The 25415-nt window shown below is 44.6% G+C and overlaps 1 protein-coding gene across 1 annotated transcript in view; it reads left to right on the plus strand.

Annotated features, from left to right (window-relative positions):
- The window catches only part of LOC138299758 (NEDD4-binding protein 1-like), a 253504-nt gene that overhangs the window by 143703 nt on the left and 84386 nt on the right, over window positions 1–25415 (plus strand). The window contains exon 3 of the mRNA XM_069238295.1: window positions 6705–6835. Within this exon, the coding sequence (XP_069094396.1) occupies window positions 6705–6835 (131 nt within the window). The remainder of the gene's footprint in view (window positions 1–6704; window positions 6836–25415) is intronic.

A 25415-nucleotide genomic window follows, 5' to 3' on the forward strand; every position in this document is an offset into this window, starting at 1 on the left:
GAGGTACCAGTTACAAGGGACTTATCTGGATGCCAGGGTGTGCCAATTGTGGAAACAATGGTACATTTTAGGTGAAAGAACACTGGTGCTGGGGCCTGGTTAGCAGGGTCCCAGCACACTTCTCAGTCAAGTCAGCATCAGTATCAGGCAAAAAGTGGGGGGTAACTGCAACAGGGAGCCATTTCTTTACACAAGCCCCCCCCAGCCCACAGGCCAGGAGACTCAGCCAACGCTGGAAGAGTCTTCCTAGTCTGTCAGGCGAGGAAGAGTAGAGGAAATGGCTGGTTTGTTGCAGGGCCTACTCTGCCTTACATCCTCCTGTTCAGGTCATTCCCTCTGGGGAACTGACCCACTTCCACAGTGATAGGACCTAGTCTGAATTGCCTCTTGTCTGCCTCTTCAATGTCTCCACCCATTCTTTTTATTTTGGGTTTAGAGGTATCCACCTCTGCTAATCTTATCTTAGCCAGGGTCATCCCTAGCTTACCCAAAGAGGTTACCCAGAGCTGGAGTAACCCCACCATGACCAACAGGGTCAGGGGGCCTAACTTGCTATTTGGCATGGGGTCTGACCACCATGCCAAGGATAGTGCAGCCATAAAGGCTAACACCCAGCAGAGGCCACTGACAGCTGTCAGTGCCCAGAACCACACCTTTAGCTCTTCACCTACAAGGGAAGGGGCTAAGTTACAGGCTTCTTTGGGTTCAGGGTGCCTGTCTGCTGTATTAGAGTGGGGGGTTACCACATTTTGTAGTAAACACCCTTCTTCCACTCTTTCTTCTGGTAGCTGAGGAGCCACCCACTCAGGTTTAACAGTTGCCTGACTAGCCAGGACTTTTTGTGGGTCAGGTTGGACTTTATCAGGGCCATTTTTGGAGTTCTCCCCTACTGGAGCAGAATCTCCCTGGCTTGCTGTAACCTTGGCTAAAGGTTGTCCACCCTTCCTACTCTGTTTTCTTTTCTTCTTCTTCTGGGGCCTGCTTGCATTTACTGCAGAGGCAGGACTTCCAGAATCCTTGGGAGAGGACTGGCACTGGACCAGTTCCTCTCTTGGGCTTTGACTAACCTCTGGGTAGTCATTTCCAAGGAGACAATCAAGGGGGAGGTCTGTACTGACTACTACCCTTCTCCAGCTAAGAGTGCCACCCACTTCTATGGGTACTAAAGCCACAGGCCTCTTAGTGACCCTGTCTAGGCTAACTCTTACCCTGGCAGTCTCACCTGGGATGTACTGGTTTGAGAGCACCAGCCTGTCATGCACAATAGTGTGACTGGCACAAGTGTCTCTCAGGGCAGTGGTTGGGATTCCATTCACCAGTAGGTGGTGGAAGTGTCTACTTCCCTCTGGAATCTCCAACTCACCTGTTGGGCCCTGTTTCCAGTTGAAGGCTAGGAAGACCTCCTCATCTGAGGAGTCATCTCCCATGGCTACACTGGTTACCCCAGGAATTTTGTGCTGGGGTTTGTTTTTGGGACAAGAAGTGTCCTTGGTGTGGTGTCCAGACTGTTTACAGTTGTGGCACCATGCCTTAGTGGCATCCCAGTTCTTACCCTGGTACCCACCTTTGTTTTGGGTTGTGTCTTGGGGCCCACCCACCTGTTCTGGTTTTTGGGGGCCTACAGAGGACTCTTTTTCTTTGTTTCTAGTGTCACCCACTTTCTCCTGGGGAGTTTTTGTAACCCCTTTCTTTTGGTCACCCCCAGTGGAAGTTTTGGTTACCCTAGTCTTGACCCAGTGGTCTGCCTTCTTTCCCAATTCGTGGGGAGAAATTGGACCTAGGTCTACCAGATACTGATGCAACTTTTCATTGAAGCAGTTACTTAAAATGTGTTCTTTCATAAACAAATTATAAAGCCCAACATAGTCACACACTTCATTTCCAGTTAACCAACCATCTAGTGTTTTTACTGAGTAGTCTACAAAATCAACCCAGGTCTGGCTCGAGGATTTTTGAGCCCCCCTGAATCTAATTCTATACTCCTCAGTGGAGAATCCAAAGCCCTCAATCAGGGTACCCTTCATGAGGTCATAAGATTCTGCATCTTTTCCAGAGAGTGTGAGGAGTCTATCCCTACACTTTCCAGTGAACATTTCCCAAAGGAGAGCACCCCAGTGAGATCTGTTTACTTTTCTGGTTACACAAGCCCTCTCAAAAGCTGTGAACCATTTGGTGATGTCATCACCATCTTCATATTTTGTTACAATCCCTTTGGGGATTTTTAGGATGTCAGGAGAATCTCTGATCCTATTTAAGTTGCTGCCACCATCGATGGGACCTAGGCCCATCTCTTTTCTTTCCCTTTCTATGGCTAGGAGCTGCTTTTCCAAAGCCAATCTTTTGACCATCCTGGCTAACTGGATGTCCTCTTCACTGGGGCTATCCTCAGTGATTTCAGAGGTGTTGGTCTCTCCTGTGAGGGAACCAGCATCTCTGACTATTATTTTAGGAGTCAGGGTTTGAGGGACCCTGTTCTCCCTAGATAGGACTGGTAGGGGGGAATTTTCCTCCAAGTCACTATCCTCTTCCTCTGAGTTGCCACCCTCAGAGGGGTTGGCCTTTTCAAACTCTGCCAAAAGCTCCTGGAGCTGTATTTTGGTAGGTTTGGGGCCCATTGTTATTTTCTTTATTTTACAGAGTGACCTTAGCTCCCTCATCTTAAGATGGAGGTAAGGTGTGGTGTCGAGTTCCACCACAGTCACATCTGTGCTAGACATTTTGCTTCTAAAAGTTGGAATACTTTTTAAGAATCTACAACTGGTTCTAGAATCTAATTCAAACTTTTACAAACTTTTAAACTCTAAAAGAAATGCTAAACAGGATCTAACACAAGGCCCTAGCAGGTCTTTTAAGAATTTAGAAAACTTTTCAAATTGCAAAAATCAATTTCTAATGACAATTTTGGAATTTGTCGTGTGATCAGGTATTGGCTGAGTAGTCCAGCAAATGCAAAGTCTTGTACCCCACCGCTGATCCACCAATGTAGGAAGTTGGCTCTGTATGTGCTATTTCAAAGTAAGGAATAGCATGCACAGAGTCCAAGGGTTCCCCTTAGAGGTAAAATAGTGGTAAAAATAGATAATACTAATGCTCTATTTTGTGGTAGTGTGGTCGAGCAGTAGGCTTATCCAAGGAGTAGTGTTAAGCATTTGTTGTACATACACATAGACAATAAATGAGGTACACACACTCGGAGACAAATCCAGCCAATAGGTTTTTATATAGAAAAATATATTTTCTTAGTTTATTTTAAGAACCACAGGTTCAAATTCTACATGTAATATCTCATTCGAAAGGTATTGCAGGTAAGTACTTTAGGAACTTCAAATCATCAAAATTGCATGTATACTTTTCAAGTTATTCACAAATAGCTGTTTTAAAAGTGGACACTTAGTGCAATTTTCACAGTTCCTAGGGGAGGTAAGTATTTGTTAGGTTAACCAGGTAAGTAAGACACTTACAGGGCTTAGTTCTTGGTCCAAGGTAGCCCACCGTTGGGGGTTCAGAGCAACCCCAAAGTCACCACACCAGCAGCTCAGGGCCGGTCAGGTGCAGAGTTCAAAGTGGTGCCCAAAACACATAGGCTAGAATGGAGAGAAGGGGGTGCCCCGGTTCCGGTCTGCTTGCAGGTAAGTACCCGCGTCTTCGGAGGGCAGACCAGGGGGGTTTTGTAGGGCACCGGGGGGGACACAAGTCCACACAGAAATTTCACCCTCAGCAGCGCGGGGGCGGCCGGGTGCAGTGTAGAAACAAGCGTCGGGTTTGCAATGTTAGTCTATGAGAGATCTCGGGATCTCTTCAGCGCTGCAGGCAGGCAAGGGGGGGGTTCCTCGGGGAAACCTCCACTTGGGCAAGGGAGAGGGATTCCTGGGGGTCACTTCTCCAGTGAAAGTCCGGTCCTTCAGGTCCTGGGGGCTGCGGGTGCAGGGTCTCTCCCAGGCGTCGGGACTTTAGGTTCAAAGAGTCGCGGTCAGGGGAAGCCTCGGGATTCCCTCTGCAGGCGGCGCTGTGGGGGTTCAGGGGGGACAGGTTTTGGTACTCATAGTATCAGAGTAGTCCTGGGGTCCCTCCTGAGGTGTTGGATCGCCACCAGCCGAGTCGGGGTCGCCGGGTGCAGTGTTGCAAGTCTCACGCTTCTTGCGGGGAGCTTGCAGGGTTCTTTAAAGCTGCTGGAAACAAAGTTGCAGCTTTTCTTGGAGCAGGTCCGCTGTCCTCGGGAGTTTCTTGTCTTTTCGAAGCAGGGGCAGTCCTCAGAGGATGTCGAGGTCGCTGGTCCCTTTGGAAGGCGTCGCTGGAGCAGGATCTTTGGAAGGCAGGAGACAGGCCGGTGAGTTTCTGGAGCCAAGGCAGTTGTCGTCTTCTGGTCTTCCTCTGCAGGGGTTTCAGCTAGGCAGTCCTTCTTCTTGTAGTTGCAGGAATCTAATTTTTCTAGGGTTCAGGGTAGCCCTTAAATACTAAATTTAAGGGCGTGTTTAGGTCTGGGGGGTTAGTAGCCAATGGCTACTAGCCCTGAGGGTGGGTACACCCTCTTTGTGCCTCCTCCCAAGGGGAGGGGGTCACAATCCTAACCCTATTGGGGGAATCCTCCATCTGCAAGATGGAGGATTTCTAAAAGTTAGAGTCACTTCAGCTCAGGACACCTTAGTGGCTGTCCTGACTGGCCAGTGACTCCTCCTTGTTTTTCTCATTATTTTCTCCGGCCTTGCCGCCAAAAGTGGGGCCTGGCCGGAGGGGGCGGGCAACTCCACTAGCTGGAGTGTCCTGCTGGTTTGGCACAAAGGAGGTGAGCCTTTGAGGCTCACCGCCAGGTGTGACAATTCCTGCCTGGGGGAGGTGTTAGCATCTCCACCCAGTGCAGGCTTTGTTACTGGCCTCAGAGTGACAAAGGCACTCTCCCCATGGGGCCAGCAACATGTCTCGGTTTGTGGCAGGCTGCTAAAACTAGTCAGCCTACACAGATAGTCGGTTAAGTTTCAGGGGGCACCTCTAAGGTGCCCTCTGGGGTGTATTTTATAATAAAATGTACACTGGCATCAGTGTGCATTTATTGTGCTGAGAAGTTTGATACCAAACTTCCCAGTTTTCAGTGTAGCCATTATGGTGCTGTGGAGTTCGTGTTTGACAGACTCCCAGACCATATACTCTTATGGCTACCCTGCACTTACAATGTCTAAGGTTTTGTTTAGACACTGTAGGGGTACCATGCTCATGCACTGGTACCCTCACCTATGGTATAGTGCACCCTGCCTTAGGGCTGTAAGGCCTGCTAGAGGGGTGTCTTACCTATACTGCATAGGCAGTGAGAGGCTGGCATGGCACCCTGAGGGGAGTGCCATGTCGACTTACTCATTTTGTTCTCACCAGCACACACAGGCTTGTAAGCAGTGTGTCTGTGCTGAGTGAGGGGTCTCTAGGGTGGCATAATACATGCTACAGCCCTTAGAGACCTTCCCTGGCATCAGGGCCCTTGGTACCAGAGGTACCAGTTACAAGGGACTTATCTGGATGCCAGGGTGTGCCAATTGTGGAAACAATGGTACATTTTAGGTGAAAGAACACTGGTGCTGGGGCCTGGTTAGCAGGGTCCCAGCACACTTCTCAGTCAAGTCAGCATCAGTATCAGGCAAAAAGTGGGGGGTAACTGCAACAGGGAGCCATTTCTTTACACATTGCAAATACTGTTCCATTGTCAGACTCTATAGATAGCCTTGTAGCCCACTGCCGAGGCTGTATCGGTTGTTAGGCTCCAAACCTGAGGTATAGTCCCGAGCTGCAGGCTGTTAACCCTGCCTTTCTTGCCAGATTTCATAAAAAGTGAATTGAAAAGGTGATGTCTCTTCATCATTCCCAAATGTTTTGTCATCAACCTTCTTGCAGCTGTGTCCACATCTGTGTGCCTAATTTCAGCACCTGCCTTCCCGTTCATGTCTTCATCTGCAGCTGTCCAGTGTCATACAAAAGCTCCCCATTTCCTCCCATCATGTCTCCCCTCCGCAGCCTCCACTCTGCCCATGTTTTCCTTATATCTCAAATTGTGGAAGAGGACTAGGGTGCTACTAGGCTTCTTGACAACAGTAGCCACAATTACGGAGCAGCTTCATTGGAGATGCTTAGAAGCTGCCTGGATCGAGTGCCGCTGAGAGCCTTATTGTGCCATTTAACTGACTTGGAACGGATGAGGACCAGCAACCTTGTTTAAATGGAAGAAAATAAAATTACTTTGTCAATGCAAAATGTTCTCCCTAAGCCATTTTTTCTCAGAACACATAGAATTGGGGTGCTGAAGGAGCTGCTCACTAATAATGGACATAAACATCACAGAAACATGCTTTTTGGTCTCACCAGACTCCCAAGGACAAGATGGGGTATTGAGTTCTACAGCTAAAGGGAGCCAAAGCACAATTAACGTAGTAGTTGCTTAGCGGAAAAATTTAGTTCCTTCAAAGTGTAACACTGATCCCTAATAGGAGACTCAAAACACAGGTGTTCGGTTAGACCTTGGCACCCCCTCAACCCTCGTGCACAGTTTGTTTTTTAGACCCCTGCCTACAGGTCTTAAACTAAGAGTAGACTATCTAGGGAGTGAGGCACAGTTGGGGCCTCCATAGAGTGTTTGGAATGGGGTGCAAGATGCTGAAAACTGAAGTGACCTTACATCCCTGCTAGATTACCTTGATTTGACCCTCTGCCTTTCCTTTCTTAAGACATGGCTTGCATCGGTTCTTCTCCTGCCGTGGTATTGCCATTGCCGTTCAGCACTTTTGGGACCTTGGCCACCGCCACGTGACTGTCTTTGTGCCCCAGTGGAGGATGAAGAAGGACCCCAAGGTGAAAGGTAAGGATTCAGAAGGTGAAAGGGAAGGATCCTCCAAGGCGAAACGGGAGGGACTCAAAGATGAAATAGGATGATAGAAAAGGTTAAAGGAACCCCCAAGGTGAAAGAGAAAGAGCCTCGAAGTAAAAAGGGAAGAAACAAGACAGTGAATGTAGAGAAACTAGAAGATAAAATTGTAGTGGCCCAATTGTTGAAGGAAAAAGTGTCCCATAGTGAAACGGAAGGAATGAGAAGTTGAAAGTAGAGCAACAAACAAGGTGAAATGGGGAATGGCCCTAAAGTGAAATGGAAGGAGCTAGAAAATGGAAGGATAGGGATCCCAAGATGAACAGTGAGAAGCCCCAACATGAAAGATGAGAAACCCCATAGTCCAAGGCAAGAAAGTCCCAGGTGAGAGATACCCCAAGATATGTGATGAGGGACCACAAGGTGAGTCGGAGAAACCCTCAGATACAAGGCAGTAATTCCAGAATTGTAATTGTATTTTTATACTTCTAACTATCCCTTACGGGGCATCAAAGCACTTTTTGGCGAGTAGCATGCTACCCCAGAACCCAAAATGGATTAGTGGTGGATTAGTATAGGGAAATATGAGTTAATGTGAGTGGTGGACATGTGAGTCTGTTACTTGGATTGATTAGAATAATGGAAGAAGTAAGAGTCTAGAAAGTGTTATGTGGCAGGCCACTGTAGTAACATGAGGTTTGGGATGAGTGAAAGGAGAGATGTAGAAGGGAACAGACTCTAGAAATGGGTTAGGGAGATTATAGTAGTAAAATGAGGTTTGGGATGAGACAAAGGAGGGATACTTCAGGGAAGAATTTAGAAAGAGTTGTTTGGGAGATCAGAGTAGTAAAATGAGATTTTGGGTGAGCCAATAAGGGATAGAGGAGGCAAGAGTCTAGAAAAGGTTATTTAGGAGATCATAGTAGTAGAATGAGGTTTGGGATGATTCAGAGAGTGTAGATAGAGAATATATTGAGATAAGTATAGGGTGAGAAAGTAGTGCATAGGAGAGAGTTTTTTTTTTTCTTCTACGGTAGGAGTAAAGTAATAAATATATAGTTCTAAGTACATATAGAGGGTATACATGTATCAGGAAGATAATGTATCGAGATTTAAAGTTGTATTTTATAAACTCAGGCTTTCAAGTGTTGCTGCACTTTAAGCTAATTTATTTGTGCATTTTTATAACTATCTAATTCTATATTTTCCTCAATATTTCAATAGCGACGCATTTGTAGATAAAATAATGATGATAATATTTACAAATTATAATAGATAAGAGACCCATAAGCATATATTTAACTAACTTATGAAAACTATGCAGTGACCTTTGTACATGTTAAGCATAGAAAAGGAAAAAAAAATATATATATATATATATATATATATATATATATGACACCATAAGTATTATATACATCTGTTAAGTAGACCAAAAGAATATCTGTGTATTAAAAAAACATAATTATACATATTTGTACAAAGAAATGCACATATGTAGATAGATACATATAATCAAAATATAAATGTTTATATACACGGGTATGCTGTACATTAGTGTTTGAGTATGATGGTTATGCAGGAAAGAGCCAACTCTTGAATAATTTTCAGAAGATAAGGTAGTTATCCGTAAATCTTATGTTTGGATGTAACAAATTCAATTTTTTTGCTGCTTTAACAGAGAAAGATGTACCACCTATGTTTTTTTTCTTGTATGGTGGGATTTTGAGCGAGATGCCAATCTGTAGCGGAGGCTCCTTTGTTGAATTAATTTGGTAAGTTTATTCCTGTTCCATGTATTGCTTTGTGGATGATACAAAGTAGATTGAAGTTGGATATCCTCGCAAACGATAAACAATGTAGGGCCTGCAAGGCAGAGGAGATGTGGGCTTGTGGCTTCGTATGTAGGAGTAGTCTGGCAGCAGAGTTCTGAATCTGTTGTAGTGCTTTCATATTTGGTAAATATGATCTGTAGTAGAGGTCATTGGGTGATCCAGTTTAGACTCTACAAGAGAGATAGTAGCTTTGACCTTCTGGAAATCCCAGGTGGGGAAAGATGCCTTGCAGAGTTTTAATAGTAATTAAGCATGATCTTGCTATTCTATCTACTTGCCATGCATTGATAATTTGGAGTCTATGGTAATTTCAAGGTTTCTTACTTCCTTAGATACTTTAGGAGGTGATCCCAGATTGTCAAGCCAGGCACAGGGTAGGTCATCATTTTTTAGCAGTCGCCACAAGTGAGTATTTCAGGTTTGTGAGCATTCAATTTGAGATGGCTCCGTGCCATCCACATATCAACGGCTCTGAGGCAACTGGAGATTTTTAAGTTTCCAAAGTCTTTGTAGCTTTGCAGTATAAGGAGTATTTGTGTCATCTGCATAGTTATAGCATGTGAACAGAAATTCATTGATCATTGTTGGTAATGATCTCATGTAGATGTTGAAAAGCATGGATGAAATAATCGAGTTTTGAGGGACCCCTGCTTTTGTGAATTATGGTTTAGATGAGAAAGGGGGAGGATAGATGACATTTGTTCTGCTTTGAAGTTAGTATGTAATCGAGGCAAGAGCAGTCCCCTCTATGCAGGCTTCTCAGAGGCTTTGTATTAGAGTGTCATGGTCAGTTATGTCGAAGGCAGCTGACCGAGAGGTCCAAGAAAAGTAAGGCAGCAACCCCATTCTGGTCTACTGTGTTTTAATGTCATCTCAAATGGAGTTGAGGGAAGATTCTGTGCCTCTTCCCGGGGCGAATCCTTTTTGGGAGTCTGAAAGTTTAGAGTTATTTTCAATGAATTGTGACATCTGGGTGAATGCTGTTCTTTCTATCAGTTTGCCCAGGAAAGTGCCATTTGTATCTGGTCTGTAGTTGTTGGAAGCATGCAGGTCCAGGTTTGTTTTCTTTAATAATGGGCATATGTGCCCAATAGAAACATTCAGTCAGCAGCATCATACCTCATCTGTCAACAACCCTTAATATGGAAAATACATGGAGGCAAAGCTGGTGGAGTCCAGGGCCAAAGACTTCAGAACATCCTGAACCCAGGTTTCAGAATGGAACAAAACCTCAGCCTTTTTAGGAAATGCTGAAAAACTGAACTTGTCCAGCGTGCATTCATCTAAAACTCCTTATTTATAAGGTGCTGATAAAATTTGTTATATGATTTAACCATGGCAGAGAACATTCGTTATATGACTTTATCAAACAAATAACTACTGATCCACAGGAGTCTACATCTGAAGGATCACTTCTGAATTGAGAGTAAGAACTGAATACCGGTATTGCAGAAGTAGCTTTACTTAGTACAGACAGACCCTCTTACTTCCCGTTGGTCATTCTCACAGAGAAAGATCGCTTCAAAGGTATGAACATGCAGAGGAACCCCATCGTCCTCTATCCCATGCCTCTCCTCACCGGATAAGGCCATAATCCCAAAACTAAGATTGATATTTTTTTTTTCACTTCCAGTTTCAAAAATAAAATTCACAAACATTTATAAGCTTAAGTTTTACTAATAATTTTCCAGTTTCTCAAACAACATTGAAAAAAGAATATGTAAACTGCCATCACTTCAACTTTTACTTCACAGGGCACTGATTCTATCACTCACACTGATGGAGGGAGTGAACGACATGATAAAAATGAGCAAGAGAGGAGGACATTGGGCACGTTCTCAGGGGCATTAAAAATGTGAAACCAAAACGGGCAGTCCACTGCAGTTGTGCGCCATGAATTGATAGCTGGGTTGAAGTTTTTCACAGTGAGATGTCAATTTTTTGTCCTCTATAAAAGGGGTTCCCAATTTTTTTGTTTTATTTCAGTGGACCCCCACTTATCATTTCTGCAACCTGGGGACCCCCACTGAATCATAATTGGAATCTGGGGACCCCCCCAACGAGTAATTACTGAAAGCCGGGGACCTAATTTGTTAATATTTAATTTTCTCAGCAGTCGGAGACCCTTTGAGGAGGTTTTGCGGACACCGAGGGGTCACCGCACCACAGGTTGGGAACCACTGCTCTAGAAGATGACCTGTGTCTGAAAAACAAGAAACCCTAGGCCATAGCACACAACAGGAACAGCTTCGGCATCAATAATGATACGTCATTGGCATTCAGCCCAGCAGGTCTAGTTCAGTTAGAATTACAAAACAGTGGAGAAGTGCACTAATGTAAGAATTATAATGAAGTTCCTGACAGTGCGGTAAGCTGAAGTGAGTAATTATTTCATCCAAAACATAAGAGGATCAAACCAGTCACAGCGAAAAAGGACCATCTGTGTTACCCTGGGATTCGGTACATTCGCTGTAACATTGTGTTTACATATCTCCAAGTCCACATCCCACTGGAAAGTATAGCTGCCTACCTGTCTAAAATCCATGATTTCAGATTTGGATGTGCCAGCAAATACCATCCAATTGTGGGCCTGCACTGAAGCTCAAAATTCCTTGAAGAACCATCACTTCACAATTCCAAACTCACATAGAATCTCACAGTATCCTAAACACTAAACGTTTTGGCTCCAACTTAAATATGGGAGATAAAGGAAGGTAAGACAACATCTAGGGCAAACTGCTAGATCTAATGGACCACAGCTTCCTAAAGACTCTGATTATTCTTGACCTCAACCCCATTCAATACTGTCGACCACAAATCTTTTGTGGACACCTCTGTTGAGTTGTACACATCACCAACCACACTCTAAAAGGTTCAAATCATTCCTCTCATTAGTCCCATAACTTCAGAATGGAGGACCTGACTTTTCTGCCAATCGGGTGAAATATGGAGTTCCACAAAGATTCTGTCTATCTCTTTTCCCTTCCCCACCCCAATAAGTAATTATGTCAAGCCCATCCTGTACCTCCAGAGACCACAAAATCTACTCTTCCACATCTTTGCTGATGAAAGATTAGTTTACCTGCAAGTCACTGGAAACAAAATGGAAATCACTAATGTGAGAGAAGGCCACAAAGCAATAGATTCTTGGATTAGTTAGAATAGTCTGCAATTATTTGTTCAAAGACAGACAAATAGTGCTAAGGTTCACACAATTCCTGGAAAAAAATCACTTTGCCCACCTCCAAACCAAAGTTCAGAAATTAGGCTTTATTGAGGCTGCTACGCTCTGTCTCAGCTCCCAAATAGGATTGTAGGTTAAAGAAACATTCTTGCAAATGAAGCTGCTCAGAAAGAAACCCTGTCTTCATCTTAACAGATCACTCTGTGGGCGTAAGAGCACTAGTAAATGCGCAACTTCTTTACAGCAAGGTCATGTTCATCAGCCCATTCTTACCAAAATAAGAGATAAGAAACACAGCCATTCACCCCATTTTTGATTTACAAAAACAGCAACCAATCACAAAGCAATTCAAACTATAGCATACAGTTATATTTGTAGAGCACAGGTTCACTTCTGAGTAGTCTCTTGGCAAGGTTGACAGATAATGGCTGTTTATTGGTACCCAACTCACTGACACTCATTTTATTGACCTTTTTCTCCTATCTATTTGTGCAGCCAATCTCTTGGTTACCTCAGTCACCTCTCCTCTTGAAACTGCCTGCCATTTCCTCCTATCTCCCCTCTTACAACTCCGTTTCTGATGTGACCTCTTCACCTTCATCCTGGTCTCACCTTTCTTGCAGCTACTCCATGTCACCTTTCTGTGTCTCTACAGCTCTCTCTTTCACCTCTTCTGCTGCCACTGTCCCTTCAGCTTTCCTTTCTCCCAGTCACTTTTCTTTTCACAGAGGTCCTCTTCCTCAAGTCTTTCTCAATTTTTCTGTTGCAGCTTCCCTCACTCCTTCTACCTTTACACCTGTAGCCTCATTTTCCCCTCTCCCTGTTTCCTGGTGTTATCCATCTCACATCTTACTTGCCCTTCTGGAGCATCCTTCTTTCTTTTACACCCTTTACAGCTGCAACTTTCGATCCCACCACTCATTTATCTTTCTGCAGCTTACTTCTCTTGATTCTTCCCTTCCACCTTCTCTTGCTCTCTCTACTCTCTTCCTTCAGCTTTCTCTCACCTCTTTTCCTGCATCCTTCTGTTGTCTTGTCCCTTCCACTTCTGCAGCTCTTCTCCTTCCTCATGCAACTTCATTCTCTTGCCTCTCCCCTGTCAGCTTTCTCATGTTCTCTAACCAACCCCTCTTACCCTCACACTTCTCCCCTTGCAGCTTTCTTGCTCTCTAGATGTAGTTTAATTTCCCCTTTCCTGCTGCTGTTCAAATTTTCCATCTCACAGGAGTTGGGCTGGCAGTACAAGGCACAGACTGGATGTATGCTGGGGGCTGCTTTGCGTTCTGATGGGTCGGAGGCATCCTCAGCCCTCTGAGGCTTGTAAGCATCCCTGAGGAAGTGGCAGAGTTCTATCATAGGCAGATGAATAATTGGTATTATAGAATACGACACTGAAGTATTTTAGTATTTAATTAATTTGTCTCATATTTGGCAGTAGAATGCAAACAATGCACATTTGGTCCCACATTTTCAACACGGTCCTTGAGGAGAATTGCTAGTGGGAGGCCAGGATGGCAGGAAAACAACTTGGACTGCCACCTTTGTGAACCCTAGATGCTGGTATGGATCACTGGTTTCCCACCCGCTATGTGGGCTAAAGCTGCAGGTGGTAGTCAGATATGTGGGAAAGGAGTGGGGTATCCATGATGATGCTGAAAATTAGCAGTGATGACCTTCAAGTTGTGTTCTGACGCAGCTTCTCTACTTCATCCATGCAAAAAGGGAAGCATGAATCAGCAATGGTAACCCGAGCCTGCCCCTCCTCTGGGGCATGGATAGCACCGGAGACTGGCAGAGCCAGGACCCAGCTGTTGAGGCTCTCATCAGCAGATTGCTGGGGTTTGACTTGCAGTGGTAAAAGCAGTAGCATGCAAGGTGGAAGGATTGGAAATGTGTATGGAGCAAAGTGAGTGGGAAATTGCCTCTACTGTGGTCAAAATGCAGGCATTGGAGTGCTAAGGAGTATTAGGTGATTATAAAACTTTCAAAGACTGTGTTGAAAAGCATTTTGGCAATTGATGCTTTACAAGTGTCAGTTAATGACCAACTGAAGAGTACAAATGTATGCATTCTGTGTTTTCTTTCCTTGATCGCTCCAGAATTGCTCCTTCTATGATGGAACACTTTCTGCAAAGCTTAATAGAAATGCAAGAGGAAGATTCTGAGATGTTGATATATGTTGATATCAACAGAGGGTTGATGGCATACTGCTTACTGATGGTTGAGCATGCCAGGCGGCATATGCAGGCTCTGTAGTGGGATCTAAAGACCTACTGTACCCCAAATCAAGGGGACCTCTGGCATCAGAGGCATCTGGTGCCTGGCAGAGTCCCAGCTCCATATCAGTCTTCTGAAGCTGAGGACCATCTGCCTGGCATTGGAAGCCATCCCTCCTTCCATCAAGGGGAGGCTGCTACAGTTGCTCAGCCGCTGTGCCTGGAGGCTTTGCGCCTCTGGAAATGGCTGGACTGGTAATAAATGTTCCTGGTGGTGACTCATGTAGCAGGATCTTTGAATGGTAAAGCAGGCAGACTCAGCCGTCTACAACTCATGGATCACAGGAGGCAGTTACACCTGAAAGGTGGTGTGAGGTCTCATCTGTGAATAGGGAGAACCATGGTTCGATCTGTTCTGTTACATTACGAACACAGTGTCAGCACTTCTGGATGCTGGAGTTTCCATGGCATCTCGCGGCTTGGTGATGTGTTCTGACTCGAGTGGATCTCAGGACTCCTGTATGCCTTTATGCCGATATCATTCCTGCAAAGATCGTAAGAAGATCAGGACCTACCGGGCCCAAGTCTTCCTAGTGGCTCCAGATTTAGCACTGAGAGCGTAGTATCCATAATTTCTGGGCTTGAGCATATGCTCTCCGATCAGGCTGCACCTCCTAGAGGTCCTCAGCAACAGGGCAGGGTTCTGCACCTGCACCTTCGCAATCTCCACTTCATGCTTGGAGATTAGGAGGCAACAGGTGAAAACCTTTAGCCTCCCTCTGGAGGTGGTTGATGTCATCTTGTTAGCCCTCAAGGAAATCTGTATACTCCTATCGCTGGGACAAATCTGTGGTTTTGTGTGGCACACCAGATTGACCCCTCCAGACCAAGTTAGCTGACTTTCTGTTTTTTGCTTTGTCTCTTGTTTGGTGAGGTTTGCTTTGGGCATGGCTAAATGTTATCTTTCAGCTTTCTTACGCTTGCCAGATTAGCCTTCTTTTTTGTGAATGACCAGTTGTGATGTGATTTTTTTAAATGGCTACAACATATGTACCCTTCTCCTTTTGTGAAGCCCCAGTGGTATCTTAATCTGGTCCCCACTTATTTGATGTCTCTCTGCTTTCCACTATTTCCACATTGGACTATCACCCTGCTTGAGTTCTATGCACCGCCTCACTCCTCTAATGAGGAGGATAGACTCCAATGCTTGGACCCCAAGAGAGCACAGAGCTTCCATATAATGGTACCAAAGAACACCAGGTGGACGATCAGCTCTTTGTGGGGTTTGCAAGAGTGAAAAAAAAGGCAAGGCTGTACAGAAGTGAACCATCTCCTCCTTTATTGTGCTCTACATTAAGATCAGCTATACACTTACTAAAAAGCAGCCTCTGTATGGACTGTGTGCTTGCCAGGCCACAGATGCACCCATAGTCCCTGTCCTAGACATATGCCAGGCAGCTACATGGGCTTCCTGCCATATGTTTACTAACTACTATTGTCAGGACAGTCAGGTTCTCCGAGAGGTACATTTTCCTGCACAGACCTGCAGGACTTTCTGGTTTGAGTCCATTCACCACCGCTTCCATATAGGTACTGCTTTGATGTCCGTTCAATAGGTAAGGAATCTTGTCTGGGAAACCTTGGCTCAGAGGAGAGCCCTGCTTTTGATCAAAATTGATTTTTTTTATCAAGAGAACTTGAAGTTTGGTTGAAGGTGACCCATGAGATGAAGAAACATACTTTTGCACAGGTAGTACCAACTAAATCGTTCCTGCAGATCCTTAAGGAGACTGGAGATTAAGCCTTCTGTGAGCTTTGGAGGTAGCTACAGACAGCTCCAGCTGTCTATTTATTTCCTTTATATTTTTTTCTTTATTGCATTTTCTCAGTATTAAACATACTAAAAATCAACATAACATTATATCATAATTTACAGGTTCCAGACTCAGTGAGCTTGTCTTGGTTGGCAGCACTTAGCTGAGATGGCTCAAATCAGTTTTTGCTTCACAATTTTGCAATCGTAGAATAATGTTGCCATCAGATGGTTATTTTATGTATTGAAGGCAAGTTAGATACATTGGTTCTGCAATCGCTTGTTTTTTTAATGCTGGGAACGTTTCATGAAGGTGCTGTGCTGTCTTTAGCCCATTGTCAGTGTGTAACCAATGAGCCTGCTCAAAGAGGGTCTGGTGCATAGATTTGCCAGTTGATTTGCTTAGGCATTCCTTTCTTGAAGTGTATTTTCACGGTCTCGCTTTTCCATCAGTCTGGTTTTAGTGAGCTGACCCTTTTTTCTTAATAAGTTGGGTCTTTTATTGAATTTGGCTGTTACATGCCTCATCTCATATTGCAGTGTTTTTGAGTGTCATTGGCACCTCTTATGTGTAATGTTTTGCAAAATAAAGGTATTAAAAAAGCACCTTGAACCCCCTCTTCAGTCATCCCCAAGAGAGAGTTCAGACCTACTTGCTACCCTGAATTGTTCTATGAAATCTTGGACTAGTATTAAGATTGTCCAGTGTTGCTTTTGTCTTCCCATCCTAGTCTGCCTCTTGCTTCTCCCTCTGCTTCTTTCCACCCCCACCTTCAAATCTCTTGTACCCTTGTCCTTCAATTCTTGGATCTCTCCCTCCCGCTCTTTTCCACACAGCAGTTCTCTTTTGCTCTTTTCAGTTCTCGGAGCTATCACTTCCACTTTTCCCTATGGTTTGCTTTCTACTGTCACTTCTCTCCCTGCAGGTTTGCCTCTCCCTCCTGTCACTCACTCTACTTTCTTCCTCTCTCATTTTAAAGTTTACATTCTAGTCTCCCTCACATTTCCAGTGGAGCTCTTTCGACCTCTGGTTTACCTAATATTCACTCGCAGCTTCTTTCCCCATATGTCTATAGTTATTCTTCACCTCTTCATATCTCTTCTCCCTATTTTGTCCCAGCTGTCCCCCACCCCTCCATTCCTTCCCCTGTCTCTCTGCTTATCACTAACCACTTCACCTTCATCCCCCCTTCCCCTGTTTTCCCCATGCATCTCTACCTCCAACTTGCAAGTCCCTATCATTCTCATCGTTCCATTCTAACAGTTTTCACTTCATCTTCTCCTGCAATGTCCTTTCTTCTTTCACCTTTCAACATCAGAAAGTGCCTTTCCCATATTAATTCCCATAGACTCTTTAGACATGCCTGCAGCCCAAACTGCTCAACAGAAATGCACCACATTTGGCAAAAAGGTAGGTTTTGGTCCGCAGAGCGCACTTTTTGTTATTTGTTGTAAATCTGTTCAGTAGCTTTCGAGATATTAAAGAAAATCAAAATGTGTATATCTGGGCGGAGCCTAAGCACTGATCTCTTGTTGAGATCTGATTGCCTTTTAGCACTTCAACTAGGAAGTGCTGGCAGCCATCTAGGGACCAATATACTTGATAGCACTTTATTGAACTGCATTGTAGTAAATGGCTGGTTTTTAGGGTTACAAAAAGAAGAACGTATAAAGGGTGATAACAGATTTTAGTTACTATATAAATCATTTGTTAATGGTACCATACTGGTTTTAGGAATTGTGGTGTGTTCTAAGGTAATAGAGTACTGACAAATCCTTTCTGAACCTCATTCACCTCTACTATGGCTTTTCTTCTCCCACATTCCACAAATTTCTCCTGTCACAATTTTCTTTATATTTTCTTGAAACCCTACTGCTTCTAAAAGCCATGCGTCTTTTGTTATTGTCTCCCATTCTTGAATGAAATGTTTTGGCCTCCCTCCTATATTCTTCCAGATAAAACCAATACCACTCTGCATACTCGCCTTGTCCTGGATGTGATCTCGCATGAGACACCTGGGATCTGCCTTGAGTTGATCTGCTCCTACCACCTCTCCCTCTTTGAGGATAGAAGGTATTGGAGTAATTATTTCCTTTGTGTCCTTGTCCATAACTGTATCACTGTCCATATGGGCTACTGTAATATGTATGGCCGAAAGATTGGCCCCTTCTTCCGGGCCTACCATATAATTTACCTTCTCTGAATACTTTTTGCATAGAAATATGTGCCTTATCTAAGGCAGTAAATGTGTGAACATTTCTTTCCCAAAGATTTTACTAGTCCTTCGCCAAATAAAATTCCTTTTTGACTCCTCGCTTGTCTTCTTTTTAGCAAAGTTTCCTAACTTTGGACTGATTCTTAATACTACTACTCTTTGTCTTTCTGCAATAAGGCTTGTGTTGGCATTGTCTAGAAAACAAATTGCTCTCTGCCCCTTCAATAAATATCCAAATCAGTTCCATTAAGGTAGGATTCTTCCACCATATCAAATAGTCTTACAATTGGATCCAATAAATCACACAGTTTGTCTTCACATTGTTTTAAGTTTCTTTCAAGTCCTTTTCTTGAAGACGACCTAATTTGAATAAATATGTGATCAGATCTGGGTCCAAACTAGGAGTTCTAGTCTCTTTTTCCTTTATTAATTTCTTCCGCCTCTCTTTAATTCCCTCCTTAGCCAAAGTTTTGTGTATTCTGTCACATGATCCATTGGCCACCATTCAGAACTTCGTGGGTGCCTACTTTCTCTTAGATTAAACAAACTGTGGCCCAAGGTGTCTTTGATCTCTTTCTTTATATTCTTATTTGAACTCTCAGTGCTCAAGAACTCATCTATGCCAGCATCATATGCTAAATCTAGGACATATTCATCTAAAGCAGCATCAGTATCCTGCTCTGCCCAATTAGACTGATAGCCCATATACTTTGCAGGGTGGACCTGCCTTTTATGTGTGCCGCTCTGGACACCTTTTTGTAATTCGTGAGAGACTTCTCCCCTCTCATTAGTCATTTCTATGTTTTCTTTAAACATTTTCCTCCTTGTCCTCTATTTACTTTCTCCTCCTCATCCGATAATGACCAGTGTTCCTTATCAACTGCCTTGCTTTTCTCTTACCTCCAGTATTTTCTTTAAAGTTTCATGAACTGTATCTCATATTTCTTTATTTATTAGTCTCCTAATAACCTCCTCCTGTACTTCTTGATAGGATATCAAATTTTCCTCGCTCGTTTTCTAAGTGCTCTAGTTTTAGTTAATGTATTTATTAATATAATCCTATTCAAACATAAAACAACTAATTTGACTGTGTAACTGTCATATATATTTCTCTTATAAATACATTAAATCTGTTAAAACGCTTTCTAAAACTAAAAACTAACAATTTCCCCAAAAATGCTTTAAGCATTATTACTTTCCCCTTCTCAGCCGGACGTCTGCTGATTGTTAACTAAGATCGGCTTCTGACATGTATTACCTAGTCAACATGTCTTTAACATTTTGATATGTGCTCGGTTTTCTTCAAAAAAACAATCGTAAACGTGGCTCACTCCATGCGTGACTTAACAAAGTGCACAATCTGTTTTCAAAAATGGATTAACTGCTCACAACAACACAAACAGAGGTCAGACGCATCGAGTGCGATAGAGAATGCGTGCCATAGCGATCGTGCGCAAGATAGAAGAATGCCTCAGTGCGAGGGCAAACATTACAGTTTTTAAATCTCAACAGTACTTCCTATAGTTACTAACAGTACTAACCCTTCTTATAAAAATATGCATACAAGTTAAATTGTTGTCTTTAAAATGGTACTTAAACACACCCCTGATTTAATACTAACATGTATACTTACAAGGCTCTATATTTAAAACAGTATTATTACAAATATTATTAAATTAAACCTAAACGTACTCTATATACCCGAAAATTGGATAAATAACCTCTGAAATCAAATGCTGCACTCAGTCAAAACAGCCATATATATTTTAATATAATTATAAAATAAAAAAGCGCAATACTTATCTGCTCTGCTCAGAAGCAGCAAACAAAAGAGGAGTGCAAGACACTGCATGGGGCTATTATATGTTTTTATGGTTCTTTTTAATTATGCGCTTATTGTTGGTTCTATTTTGCAGCTTTTAAAACTGTGCTGCTCAGAAGGGGTGACAAAAAGGTCACTGCATAATGCTAGATTCCTTTCTTGATATAAAATTAGGGAGCTTCATAACAACCAATGGGGTAGGGACATTGCCTGGATAACAAGAGAGCAGGAGGGATATGGGCAGGGGTACCAAACTGACCTTCGAGGGCAGGCATCAGGGGTTGCAGCAGCAAAATACACCACACAGGTCAAGCGGGACAGTAGTGCAGCACAACAGACCATGGAAATCAATAGGGAGGGAACAGAGCCTAGCATATGGACCAGAGAGCACAGGGAAAAGAGGCAAAGGCAGGAGGGACAGTTGCAGCATAGCAGACTATGAAGGGCAGATGGAGGGTGTAGGGACACAACAGACCAGACAAGGCAGAAGGGAGGGGATATGGGTCTGCATATAGAAAATGGAGGGAAGGCGGCAGGGTAGGAGCAGCAAGCTGACCCAGGAGGGCTAGGCAGAATAAGCCCTAGAAGCACAGCACGCCATGGAGGGCAGCAGTAAGACTATAATGGTAAACCCACAAACAATTAAGGGAAGGTGGAAGGGGGTCAGAGGATGACCACACATGGCAGGTAGGAGGGGCTGTGGCAGCAGAGAAGATCATGCATTGCAATAGGAGGGTTAGTGGCAGCAAGGGAGGATTAGGGGCTGGGCACAGAGGGCAGGGGAAGGGGTTTCACAACAGACCACACAGGGCAGGCAGAAGTAGCAGTTGCAGCACAACAGAGCATGGAGGGTAGAAGGGAGTGTTAGCAAATGGACCATGGAGAACAGGAGGGAGGGAAGTAGGGGCATGGAACTTGGTCAGACAGAGTAGAGGTGTCAGGGACAGGTGGCAGTCATTCTAGGCAGGTGGGAGGGGCAGTGGCAGCTCAACAGAACACTCAGAGTAGATGGGAGGGGCTATGGAACATGGTGGGAAAAAGGAGGGAGCAAAGGAATGCACACAGGCATCGGAGGTCAAGGGAATGAGTGTTGGGGCAGCAAGCTAAGCACAGATGATAAGCAGGAGGGCAATGATGGGGCATAGAATTGGGCAACAAAGGGCAGGAGTGGGCAGTGACATCAAGCTAAATAGAGGGCAGTAGCACCACAACGGACCAGGCGGTGCAGGAGGAAGGGGGCTGGTGCATGGATTCAGACAACAGAGGGTAGGGAGGAGGTAGATGGGACAGCAAACTAACTGTTCATGGCATGTGGGAAGGGCAGTGGCAGAACAACAGCCACACAGGGCTGTAATGAGGGAGAGTGACTCCTCCTCTTGGTGATAGTGCGCATGGGCATCGAGTCCTTTGATTGTTTTCTCTCCTCCGTCGGGTTCAGACATGTTTCCTCTCGCTGCGGTGGATCTCGGTTCGGTATCATTCAAAGTTTATTTTCCATCTTTCTATCGATGACGGTATAGCTTTCGATCATGTATTCCACACTTATGAATCTATCTGATCTAGATCGTCTGGGTCGGTTTAAAGCCCTTAGGGGTATCCACACCCTTCTTGGGCTTACTTTGACAGTTGTAGTCAGAGAATGATAGGCTAATGGAACGTACTCTGTTTAGATTCTGCCCTCAATGTCACTCCAAGTTTCCACACACGGATCAACACTTGGTGTGTAATTTGTGCCTATCCCCATAACATAAGGAGGAGATCTGTGATGCCTGTAGGTCTTTTCGATCTAAAAAGACCCTCCGGCTGATGTCAGACATCAAGTAGCCCTATCGATCCGAGACTCCGAGTGGTACCAAGATTCGTATATCAAGAGTCAGTCCATTCCAGCGGTGTAGTACGCGAGTACACCAGCACCATCTTACCACATAAAAGACTGCCAAATTGGTCATCGGTCCTCCGCTGCTCTCGGGCCATGGTAGGATCCGGAAAATACATTTGGATGCCCCACCCTCTGGTTCAGCACAGCAATTCATAAAGATCAAAATGCCTTCGGCACCAACCAAAGAAGCAAACTCATACCAGTCTGTTTCGGGATCGAGTCGAACATTCGATTCAACCGCTTCTGCGCCGAAGAAACCGACATTACCATCTACTTCAGAGCTGACACTTTTGGCTCGAAAAAAGCATTCAGTACCGAAAATTTCAGAACCAAAAAGTATAGTTTGCAAAGACTCCACAGTTTCCCCTGAGATTTTTTTCTGTAGAGCCTGTTTTGGAAGTGATAGACGCTCAACCAAGATTCACATACAGAAGGGAACAGGAAGAATCCCCTCTGCACTGCCTGCAAGCGCACCCCAGGCAGACTCCACCTCTGTCTCTGTGGGGCCCTAGGTGTCACCTCCCTGGCCGTGGGGGCCCCCCTCCGTCTCCGCTGCTGTCTTACGCCTGAGCCCTCGTGGGCGCTGCCATTTTGGAAGCTGCACAGTCATGGGCAAGCAGGCTCACCCTCTATCATCTGCCGGCTCCCGCGGCTGCTCCTTGCCCCTTTCTCTGGTTCCCGGTCCTCTCTCGTCACTTCGGGCTGGGGCCGTGCTTCTACCACCCCCAGGGGGCCTACACAGAGAGACAGAGCTCCGTCTCACCCGTGTCCCAAGCCTTCACCTTAGGGGAATCTTTTTTCCAAGTACATAAAGATAAAATAGTTCTTAGGACAAACCCCAAATTTCTACCTAAAGTAGTTTCACCATTTCACATTAATCAATCAGTTGAGTTAGCTGTTGTTTTCCCACAGCCAGAATGTTTCACTGAAAGAGCTCTGCATACACTAGATGTTAAACAAGCTCTTATGTATTACATTGACAGGACAAAAATTTGAGAAGATCAGAACAACTTTTTATAGCTTTTTCAATGGTAATCCGATTTCAAAAAATGGATTAGCTAGATGGATAGTCAACTCTATTTATACTTGTTATCTCAAAGCTAAAAGACAATTACCAACAACTCCTAAAGCACACCCTACCAGGGAAAAAAAGGTGCTTCTATGGCCTTTTTAGGAAACATTCCAAAAGCAGATATTTGCAAAGCTGCTACTTGTTCTACACCACACACATTTACTAAACACTATTGTGTAGATGTTTTAGCTCGCCAGCAGGCAAATGTTGGTCAAGCAGTCTACTCCTACAGGCTAGCCACCACTTATTTGGAGGGGACTTCTTTGCAGTCTATGCAAAGTATGTGCATCTACAGCCACACATGCCATTGAACGGAAAATGTTACTTACCCAGTAGAAAACTGTTAGTGGCGTGTAGTGCTGTAGATTCACATGCGCCCTCCCTCCTCCCCGGAAGCCTGTAGTTGTTGTAGTACAGGATATTGTAACTATGTATATACATTGCATGGACATCTCTTTTCCATTATTTATATGTATATATGTTCGATGGCATGTGTAGCTGCAGATACACATGCTATGCATATTCTGGCATCTAGTGTTGGGCTCTGAGTGTCACAAGTTTTTTTTCTGCGAAGAAGTATTTTCGAGTCACGGGATCGAGTGACTCCTCCTCTTCGGCTCCATTGTGCATGGACATCAACTCCATGTTAGATTGTTTTCTTTCCGCCATCGGGTTCGGACGGGTTTCTTTTTGCTCCGTTAGTTCGAGTCGAAAAAGCTCTACAACTCACTAATTCGTATTGGGATTGTTTCGATCGCGTACCATCTCTCATCAACACTTCAGTATCGTCGGGTCAAACATCTTCACTCGCCCTTCGGGGCGCCCGCGCCCAACCCGGGCCTAGTCGGGCTGATCGCGTGGAAGCCTCATGGACCAGACCCCATTCCGCTTTTGGCCTCCGTGCCATGCCAAATTTCCCTACACAGACCAACATCTCGTCTGTAATCACTGTCTCTCCCCAGACCATCGGGAGGAAAATTGTGAGGCCTGCGGATCCTTCCGCTCGAAGAAAACTCTCTGAGACAGAAGAGCACAAAGACTCGAGATGGCGTCGAAGAGCACTGAACGTCTCGACGGTGAGGAAGAGGAGATTATGCACACCGCAGTCTCCGTCCGAGGATCTGACTCCGAGGAGGATAGACTGGTCATGGCAGGACAGCACATGAGTACGCCTGCCCCAGCCAAGCCCAAACATAAGGCCATGGGAACGCCACTGCCGGAAGGCCATGGCTCGACCTGTAAAAAGACCTTCGGTAACCAACCAACAACTTCGGCACCGAAAAAGCCCACGCCACTGAAACCTTCGGACTCGAGCCGAAGCACTGGCTCTGAAACTATCAAACATCGATCCTTCGAGTCGAAACTTCGAAAGCCGCTTTCGGAGTCGAGGCCAACATCCACTCACAGCCTTTCGATCCCGAAAAAAACAGCTTCGGAGCCGAAAAGGCCAGTTTATATGGAGGAACATGAACTTTCGAAAGTACTTAAAGAAAGCCATAGAATTTCGGAGGAACACACACAGATGGAGGATATAGATGAAAGGCAAGCCAGAATTCATATTCACAAGGACACTGGCAAAATTATAACTGCACCTCCTCTGAAGCCTAAGAGGAAGCTGGCCTTTCAAGAACAATTGGACACTGCTCAGCCACCAGCTAAAGTGCCAAAGACTAAACAAAAAACTCCACCTCCACAATTTTCTCCTCCTCAGTCTCCTCCTCATTCTCCTCACCTGCTTGTCTCTCCACCTACTACTTCCACACCTGTTCAATCTCCTGTACATTCTTTTGATTCACAACAAGATAATGTGGACCCATGGGATCTGTATGATCCAGTTCTCATTCCCGATAACAGCCCATAATGTTATCCCTCCAAACCATCACCACTGGAGGATAGCACCGGATATACTCAGGTTTTAGTTAGGGCGGCATCCTACCACAATGTCGCCATGCACACTTAGCCCTTAGAGGATGATTTTCTTTTTAACACATTATCCTCTACACACACTACCTATCAGTCCCTTCCCATGCTTCCAGGCATGTTAAAGCATGCACACCAGATATTTCAAGAGCCAGTCAAGGCTGTGATAATTACTCCCAGAGTGGAGAAAAAGTATAAACCACCTCCCTCTGATACAGCATTCATTACACAACAACTGTCTCCTGATTCTGTAGTTGTAAGCGCGGCCAGAAAGAGAGCCACCTCCCAGTCATCTGGGGATGCATCCCCACCAGACAAGGAGAGCAGAAAATTTGATGCTGCAGGCAAAAGGGTAGCATCGCAAACAGCCAACCAATGGAGGATAGCCAACTCCCAAGCACTATTGGCTAGATATGATGGGGCCCACTGGGATGAGATGAAGGATATCATACAACATCTCCCCAAAGACCAACAAAAAAGGGCACAACAAATAGTCGAGGAAGGGCAGGCTATTACAAATAACCAAATCAGGTCAGCCCTAGATTCTGCAGACTCAGCAGCTACAACAATTAATACTGCAGTTACTATACGGAGACACGCATGGCTTAGGTCTTCAG

The sequence above is a fragment of the Pleurodeles waltl genome, chromosome 6 (genome assembly GCF_031143425.1).
Source record: "Pleurodeles waltl isolate 20211129_DDA chromosome 6, aPleWal1.hap1.20221129, whole genome shotgun sequence".
Taxonomy (NCBI): domain Eukaryota; kingdom Metazoa; phylum Chordata; class Amphibia; order Caudata; family Salamandridae; genus Pleurodeles; species Pleurodeles waltl.